This window comes from Olea europaea, chromosome 3 (genome assembly GCF_002742605.1).
Source record: "Olea europaea var. sylvestris chromosome 3, O_europaea_v1, whole genome shotgun sequence".
Classification (NCBI taxonomy): Eukaryota; Viridiplantae; Streptophyta; class Magnoliopsida; order Lamiales; family Oleaceae; genus Olea; species Olea europaea.
The window spans coordinates 7,493,565-7,502,327 of record NC_036239.1 but is presented as its reverse complement, the minus strand read 5'-3'; the positions used below and the strand labels follow the sequence as shown (position 1 = coordinate 7,502,327).

Here is an 8,763-nt window from a genome sequence, read left to right as displayed (position 1 = left end):
AAAAAAAAAAAAAAAATGTAGCACAACTACCGTTCATCCACTTTGTCCATTCACCGCCAAACATCTTTAACTCAATTCATCAACAAAACATCAATAAAAAACGTCAACTACCTTTATATCAAAAAAATGAGACTCAAACATGAACTTAATTTTACTTATAAATATTTCCACATCAATACATGAGCATTGATCCCTATAAAAGCTATAAAGCTATCTTTATCAAATTGATTTGTTTTAATCAAATAAAATATTACCAAAAGACATGGATGCCTTTTGGAGATAATTTGACATGGGCAACTTACAAAAATACTTCAAAAATTAGGAATATTTTGAAAAATCATATAAAAAGTGTTTTAAAAATAAAAAATACTGTGTAAAGTCCGTTTGGCCCCCATTTTGTGGAAATGAAAATGGGTGGAATAGTATGTTTTTAAAAAATGAGTTGTTGAAAAACAAGGAAAAATTTTCAATTTACGTATAATATTATTTTATAGAAGATTGTGTGGTTGAAAATAAGATAGAGAAAAATGAAATGTAGTGGAATAAAAATTAATGGGGGCCAAACAAAGTAAGTAGCACTTTTTATTAAACAATGTTAGTTTTTAAAGTTAAATGTCATATTTTTATTAAAAAGTGACATACAATGTCTTTTTTTAGTATATAAAAAATGATATTTGTTATTAAAAAAATAATAGAAATTCAAAAAAGTTATAAACAATAAAGAAGTAATAGAAATTTTAAAAAAAGTGACAGAAAATCAAATAAAGTGACAAACACTCAAAAAAATGACGAAAATTAAAAAAAAGTAAAATATTTAAAAAAGTGATAAAAAATCAAAAAAATGACAAAACACCAATCAAAACCTTAAAATCAATTCAATAAAGTGATAAAAATAAAAAATAAAAAACAAAAACTCAAAAAGTGGCAAACACTTAAAAAAGAGACAAATACTCCAAAAAGTGACATAATATTTAACATCAATCAAAATCTTACAAAAGATCCCATTGATGGTTGATTTTCTTTTGCATGTTGTCTCTTTTTTTTTATATTTCATTTTTATTAACTAGCATATGAACTTGGATTTGGAAGTTAATCACTAAAATGTAAAATATTTTTTATGAAAAAGGGTGACGAAAACTGAAAAAGATAACAAAAGCTAGAATAGATTTATGAATGGTTAATTCTCTTTAGCATGTTGTCTATTTGTGATTATGCTTCACTTGTATTAGTTAAACATATAGCATAATTTCACATTTAAAAAACAACAACCTATAAGTTGGAAGTGGCAAAAATTTATAAAAGTGACAATAACTAACTATAAAAAAAAAAAAAAGACAGAGATTCTTGCAAATAGGGGGTGGGTCACAGTGAATTGAAATTTAAATCTTTGAAAACATGCAAACGCGTTGAAAATAGGTAGTTGCATGGATATAATAACGCCAAACTTGACAATAATATATTCAATTTTTATTTTTTTTTACATGGGAAAAAACTTACGTATATATAAAGAAGTGATTATTTTGGGAATGAAAACAGACCAAAAAAAATTCGAACGTGAATAATCAGAATTCATGAAATATTTGGGTTTGTATTCTGGCAATTCCAGGATGATTTTATTTTTTCTTTGTTTCATTGTTTCTTTCTTCATTTATTAATTATTGTTTTTCTATAATTTGTGGGGGCAATATAAAATAGCCAAATTATAAAATAAATACCTTAATTTTTGGCCGCCTCCTGTGCTTTCCGTGCTTTTCACACAACCTCACCTCTCATGCGCCATGTGGTGTCCAATAATCATTTACCCTCGTACAAATGTCAGCAAATGGCCTACGTGGCGACCAGTCATCATACGGAGTGCCATATCATCGTGAACGTGTCATCATATCATTAGTTGATAACTACATGGAGTCCCGTTGAATCACGTGTTGTCCAGTCATCTTACAAGTATCGTCAATTGAAAATATAATTTTAAGAGTTTCTCTTTCTTTCAATTTACTTTCATCCTATGATCGGTTTGTTTTAGCGTGGGTTTGAGTCATATTAGTTTGAAAGCGTTTATTTTAAAATAAAAGATTAATAGAGAATTTGTGATTAAAAAATAAGAAAAAATTTTGAATTTGTGTATAATATTATTCTATTAAAAATGTATGATTAAAATAATGTCGAATTATTGTTTAAAAATTATTTTTTCCAAATAATACGACTCAAATGGGGCCTTAGTTTAGGATTATAGGAAACATGTGAGAGAATAAAGAAACATTCCAATAAAAGTAAGGAAAGAAAAATATAAAGTTAAGTATTTCATGAGTCAACTTGTATAATTTCCATTTTAAAATAAAATCGATCTTGAGCCAAGCTTAATGAATTTAGAGTTCGTTTGGTACGAATTAAAATCTGATTTTAATTTAAATCAAAATCAAACAATCAATATTAACTGCATTTTTTATGGGTCCCACAACTTTTCAACAACACATTTCAAAAATTTCTATCACAATCTACTAAAAAATATCTAATTTTAGCATATGTTTGAACCCATTCAAAATGAACTTTCGGCCAATTTCATTTTCTGAATCTGTGGGGGCCACATTGTCGGAAATTATGAGAAAAACGCAGCAAAGTTGACTTTTGGGAAAATTTATCCGCAACTAAATTTTCAACGATAACAAGATTTGTAAACCTCCAAAAAGATTTTGTTCGATAATCTTTTTAGCAAAATGGCCTCCTTGTCAAGGGATTACGCTTTTGAAACATCATTATCAAATCTTGTATATACTCCATACTAAACATATACTAGAAGTTCATAAAACCCACAAAAACACTAATAAGTGAATATCTTATATAGTTCATGCTTCTCAGTCCTCCATTACAATGGCAGGTTATTGCATCCAGTGATACAGTACAGACCATAAAGACACTATCACTGGTTAATGTCCTAGTGTATATAGTGCTAATTTGGGCTCGTCAACTCAAATATTTGGTGCATAGACAAGCAAAGAGCGTTTGCCTGCTAGATATCCAAAAAAAAATTCATTTGTTCAAAGGAACAACTTGCTCTTTCCAAATCCGACCAGTAACTCTGAGCTTCAATTCTTTCCGGTCTCCACCAGAGAAAAAGAGAGCCATGTTACGTTGAATGATGAGGCCATCAAAACTATCGCGTACCTTTCGGTGGCTATCCCTTATACTTCTAGGCACTCCTTGCCATATCATCTTCCTCCCGTTACCCCCAACCTCGAGGGTATAGCCATAGTTTTTTGCCTCGTTTTCATCGCCCATGAACCGTAAGAACGCTATGTAAACTGGCGCCATTCCGAGCTGAAATGCTTCAAAATGCAGACAGAAATACTGCCCAAAGCAACTGAATACCTAAAAGACAAGCAAAAAAAAGGGAACTGAACTACTTCCAAAAGCAATATATAGGAATGCTGCATGCATATACCACTGTTTAGCATGGCAAAAACCATGGATTTAAATTCAGCAATAGGCAAAGCAGATAACATGAGAATTTTACAAATAACATGGACATAGTTCCCGCGCTGGCTTAGGGACCAAATCAATTGTCACCTATTTAACTGCTGGACTCGCTGATTTGACAACCAATAGATAAATGTTTTCTAGAAAAATCAACGATCACTAAAAGTTCTAGAACTGCAAGTTGTAATTGGAATAGATAAACGCTAAATTTAAAATAAAAATTAGTTCCGTAACCTGGTAGGGTTTTGGCATCATTCTAATATCAAGTAAGTCTGATGTTTAAGAACAGGATGATAAATTCCTTTTTAACACAACCAGCCATGGTTTCCCAAAACCAGTCAGGTCACCAAATTTCACCAAAGTCAGACTCGGGTGTTCAGCTTTTCCTGATAAGATGAATGTCAAATCTGATTTCATAATTAGCTCAAACCTAAGGGACACTCTCCAGGAGTTTTGCCCAACCATTCAGGACAGATGAATTACTAAAGCACGTGTGAAATGAAAGTAATTAGATTCGGAAAGTAATCCTTAGAACGTCCACCACCCCATAGAAAATGGAAAAATGAAAAAGGATATTGCAGATTTCCCATACAATCCATTCCGACAACAATCCATCACTTTTCAAATTGGACCAACAATAATGGGAATAAGAATCTTCCAACAACAGTATCATAAATCAAAACTATTGTCCTACTGAACTCTAATACTTACATTACATGATGATAACTGAACATTCTATAGCAACATCATGGAACATTGTCTCAATGCTTGAGAAATGCATAGGAAAGTAATGAAAGTTGCAACCGCAAGGAGAATTTACCGTAAGCATCCAGGTGGCATTCTCCACCTCACGGGGATTTGATTTGACATAGCGATGGTTGAATGTACTGCCATTGTGCATATCAACTTTGTGATCATCTTTCAAATGGCTCACGAGATATGGAACATCACCAATGACTGAGCACTCTGACCCCGCATAAGGACAATTATAAGGTCTAAAAATGCACTGAGATTCATGTTTAAGCTTGTTGTAGTAAGGGTAGATGCCCATACATCCAAAACTCTGATATTTACATGGGAGCTCAAAGGATGCAGCTACCTTCTCCAATGCAAGACATCTGATATTACCAAGTTCATGCCTGCAAGTTGGGCATCGGTTGTGCACCCTAGGTTTGCAACCAGAGCATAATGTATGACCATTGGAACACTGAAGCAACCCAAAAAAAAAAAAAAAAAGAAGAAAAGGGTTAAGAGGAAACAACTATGGACAGCAATGTAAAAAATTCAACAGTACGTGAAATAGGATGGTAAAAATTAATTAAAATGAAAATTTCAAATTATGCAAAAAAAAAAATGCTCATTCATACTCAAGATGAAACCAGGTGGATACAAATATTTTTCTTGTTCTTTATCTGGGAATGCATCATAAATATTGCTAAGACTTTCATCAAACAATTGAATTTGAAGTGAAATAGGAATGCGTAAAAGAGAAAATATGGTATTAAATCTAGCCACTATCAGGTCAATCCTAAATGAGACAAATTCAGAAGTATACACCAAGCAAAACCCAACAATTGAATTTTGCTGTATAAATATTCTGATGCAAACTAGGATGCAATAACAAATGGAAACAGGGAAATTGTGGGAAGAAAATTCCTAACACAAATAGATAAAACTGGGAAATATTATCCCAGTACCATATTAAAGATTTTTAGTACAATTAATTCCAAAGGATTCTTTTGCTCTCCTCAAAAAAAAAATTTACAAGAATGAATGAGAGAAAATTTTGCATATTTTTACAAATGACACACACATCGCTTTAAATATGGGTAGGGACATATATAAATAGCAAAAGTTTGGCGTAGGATACAAATGTCACATGGGGCAGCTTAAAAGTGCTTTTCCCAATTGAAAAAATAAAATAAATGTAAAAATAAAAAAATAAAAAAATAAAACATGGGGCAGCTTAAAAGTGCTTTTCCCAATTAAAACAGAACCTGTGAAAATGCTGAACTTCTCACATAGGCTGTCTTCAAATAATCAGTATTAATTTACATCTACATGCATATAAAGGTAAGTTCTATTTGGTGTGGGGGAAACAAAGGATAAAGACATCACATCGCTGATCATGGCATATAGAGGCATCAAAAGCTTTCATGTGCCAATTGAAGGCCACTCGAGATAGTATTGTTGTACCTGATAAATAGGGGGGTACATAGCATTCAAGCAAACTGGACATTCCAGTAGATCACGTACGCTACTTGAGACGGTTACATTAGGTTTTAGGGGACTTTGAGCAGTGTCGCTTACATGTTCTCCAACATCTATAATCTGTTCATTTTCAGGGAGGTCAATGACCTCAGGTTTACTTCGCAAGTCATCAATATAGGAATTCCCAGTTGCCATTGACAGCATGTGCAAGTGTGTACCTATTATTAAATAGAGAAAATTAATCATCCCCATATATCAGACCACAAGAACAATTTCATAAATTGTTTCACACAAACAAAATCTTGCAAGAGAATTAAGCAGAAAAGAAAATACAAAGAATGCTTAGTTCTTATGTTTCGAGTCTAAGTACATTCTGCGTATTGCAATTGGTACTAGGGATCACTGCTGATGCTACTGGGTCCCAGATTTCAGACATTAAGAATCCTACTTTCCAGGATGCCAAATATTCCACCCCCATCTTAATTTTGAAGGAAAATAGCAATAATACCATCGCAACTTTCAATTACCAAGAAAGGAAAGTCAACATATAAAGACGAATATTTTCTCAGCTATAAAAGCATTTCATGCTTAACAAACCAGGAACCAAATAACAATTAGTTCACCGGAGAAAAATTTCATCTTTCTCCTCGGAAGTCTTCTAAATTTGTTATTAGTGATGAAAAGTCAATCCTAGATATCAAAATGTACTCCTAGCATATTGGCGTTATCAAACTCAAAGTTTATAAATTTTCAAATGTTCTTAAATTGAAGCCGCTAATGGCGGTGGGAGCTCAAAATTCAAACTTAAAGCTGCTAAATATTGCCATATGGTCCTTTCCGGTTGCATTTCATTGAGAAGTAGATATCAAAATGCAGTACAAACATAAATCTTAAAAGTGGTGGTTAGTTCTTAAATTCGAATTTGAAAAGCTGCTAAATATAAACATTCAATAGCATGACTCCTCCCTTTCCAAACCCGGACCTGCACTCACTCACTAAGGATGCACAAGCATTAAATATTCCAATGACAACCTAAATCCTGCCCCCGCCCCCTAAAAAACGAAGCCAAATTTGTGACTGCATCTTCCAACGCCTCACCATAGATGCAATTTGGGACGAGAACTGATTTATTGCATCAGGCTATAATATACAGTCCAATCCGAACAGAGATTTCAGAAACAAAGACTTCTAGTCTCATAGAGACCAGCAAAATTTATAATTGTATTCAACATACACAAGAAAATATATGACCTGTTCTAAGCTGCCACTCTTCTATCCTCACGACCTCACTGTGTTTATTAGGTAGGTTATACTGCTCCAACTGACGGGAAAAATAACATCAACTCAAATGAGAGCAGTAATCTACATTGTTTGTGACTCTCAGTCAGAGGTGTCGTAAATCTAAGGTTCACAATTCCTGAAATAGCATATAAACTTTTTTTCCCCTTTTTAACCAAGATTTGTTTATTCGACACTTTTATATTCATCTATCATTCCAGCACAAACAAGTCTTAATCTTTCCATAGATATATTTTTTTCCCATTAATGCGTATAGCACAAGATTATCAATTTGATCGCGCTGATCAAACTATGGGAACAGGGCACTCAGTGATAAAAATAACATACACAAGAAATTTAAGAAAAAATAGCCTAAAGAAAATTCAAAAGTGAAGAAAAAATCACAAAGTTGATAAAAAATGAAATTTGTTTCCGCTCAATCCAACTCCCAACTCCATTTATCGAACAAATAATAAAACAGAGAGATAAGAAGCAAATAATAATAAAATATTATAGATCACCAGGTTTAATAGTGAAGCAACCAAAGGGAATAAGCAAAACGAACACGGAAACCCAATAAAATTTTGATTGTCTCCCTCTTCCTAGATTCCAAAGCCAATCAAGATTTGTAGGGAGAGAGAGATATGCTTCCTCTGAATAAACAGAGAGGAAATACACGTCTTGGGTATATTTTTGTCTGGTACAGAAGGGTGAAATACAAATTGAGAATTAATAAATAAATAAATTTATGAAATCGAGAAACAAAGAGAAAGGGAGATCTCAATTCAAATTAAAGCCGTTGAGGCGAGGAGATACAGGGGGGCGATCCTCGGGCAGATACAAACGAAAGAAGTTGAAAAAAGTTGAATGGGGCCCCTGTTTTATGGGTGTCAGGTAATTGAAAGGAAACAATCCTTTGATGTATAAATTGACTAATGAACGAAAAGAGTAAATTATTTGCAGGTGTGCAAGCAAAATAGAAAGAAACAGAAACGTGGCCGGAAACACTGTCAATGGCATTAATAGTGTTGACGGAGGCCCTGTGGAATTTAGTTTGAGTATATTTAGCCCTTCTTTGGCCCTTATTTTTTTTAAATTTTAATGATTGAAATAGTATTTTTTTTAAAATGTGTGATTGATAAAGAACGAAATTTTTTTTATTTTCGTGAATATTATTTTATAGAAAATTGTGTGGTTGAAAATTAGAGAGAGAAAAAGAATGAAAAAGAGAATGAGGGCCAAACGAATGGGGCTTATCACTGGAGATGTGATAGTACTTGATGGGTTAAATGTGTTAGACCGATTCGAACATGGGCTGGAGGGTTAGGATAGCTCACGGAGGACTGTCACGACCCTTCCATGAATTGGCCACCTCACCACCGTACAACTTGAGGGTCCAGCCACAAGGCCCCGACAAGCATTGGTCGAGCTTGGCATGTAGGCGACCAGTACTTGATGGTAAGCAAGCAAACTGCTTGCCTGCATTGATCGGGCTTGACTGACTTCCATTCACAAATAGTCAAAGTCGACCATCCTCGCCCTCTTGCCCAATTTCTCTCTTTGCGTTTCTCTTTTGCTGATGGAAGACCCATAGATGTATTGCGAACTATGGTGAGTGGATTGGTTGAGTTTGCTAGCTTATTGAACTTATTCAATTCATATTCTATTCATGAGATGTCCGATTGCCCCCATCAAGGATGCTATCACATAAGCAATGAGTGCACCTCAGTGAAACCCGCCCCAACCATCTCCTAAATTCAATCTCAAGTGCCCCCACATGCAAGACGGGCCTCTTCCTAC

The 8,763-nt window shown here is 33.8% G+C and overlaps 1 protein-coding gene across 3 annotated transcripts; it reads right to left on the bottom strand.

The window, feature by feature from the left end:
• Positions 1-2,788: 2,788 nt before the first annotated feature.
• LOC111384526 (E3 ubiquitin-protein ligase DIS1-like) lies at positions 2,789-7,975 on the bottom strand. 3 transcript variants are annotated; one of them, XM_023008816.1, is made up of 4 exons: positions 7,485-7,975; positions 5,671-5,903; positions 4,295-4,681; positions 2,789-3,366 (listed from the first exon to the last, which is right to left on the bottom strand). In XM_023008816.1, the coding sequence occupies exons 2-4, from the start codon at positions 5,887-5,889 to the stop codon at positions 3,028-3,030; spliced, it is 945 nt and encodes a 314-aa protein (XP_022864584.1). In that variant the 5' UTR covers positions 5,890-5,903; positions 7,485-7,975; the 3' UTR covers positions 2,789-3,027. The 3 variants fall into 3 exon arrangements, with proteins under 3 accessions (XP_022864584.1, XP_022864596.1, XP_022864589.1); XM_023008828.1 differs by having other exon boundaries at positions 7,529-7,975; XM_023008821.1 differs by having other exon boundaries at positions 5,671-5,905; positions 7,591-7,975.
• Between the last annotated feature and the right edge of the window lie 788 nt (positions 7,976-8,763).

Excerpts from the sequence above, each read along its gene's own strand:
- LOC111384526 (XM_023008816.1), bottom strand. The coding sequence starts at position 5,889 with ATGCTGTCAATGGCAACTGGGAATTCCTATATTGATGACTTGCGAAGT. Across the intron at positions 4,682-5,670 it reads TGTACCCCCCTATTTATCAG|TGTTCCAATGGTCATACATT; the intron begins GTACAACAATAC and ends GGGTTGCTTCAG. Across the intron at positions 3,367-4,294 it reads ATGCCACCTGGATGCTTACG|GTATTCAGTTGCTTTGGGCA; the intron begins GTAAATTCTCCT and ends CTTGTCTTTTAG.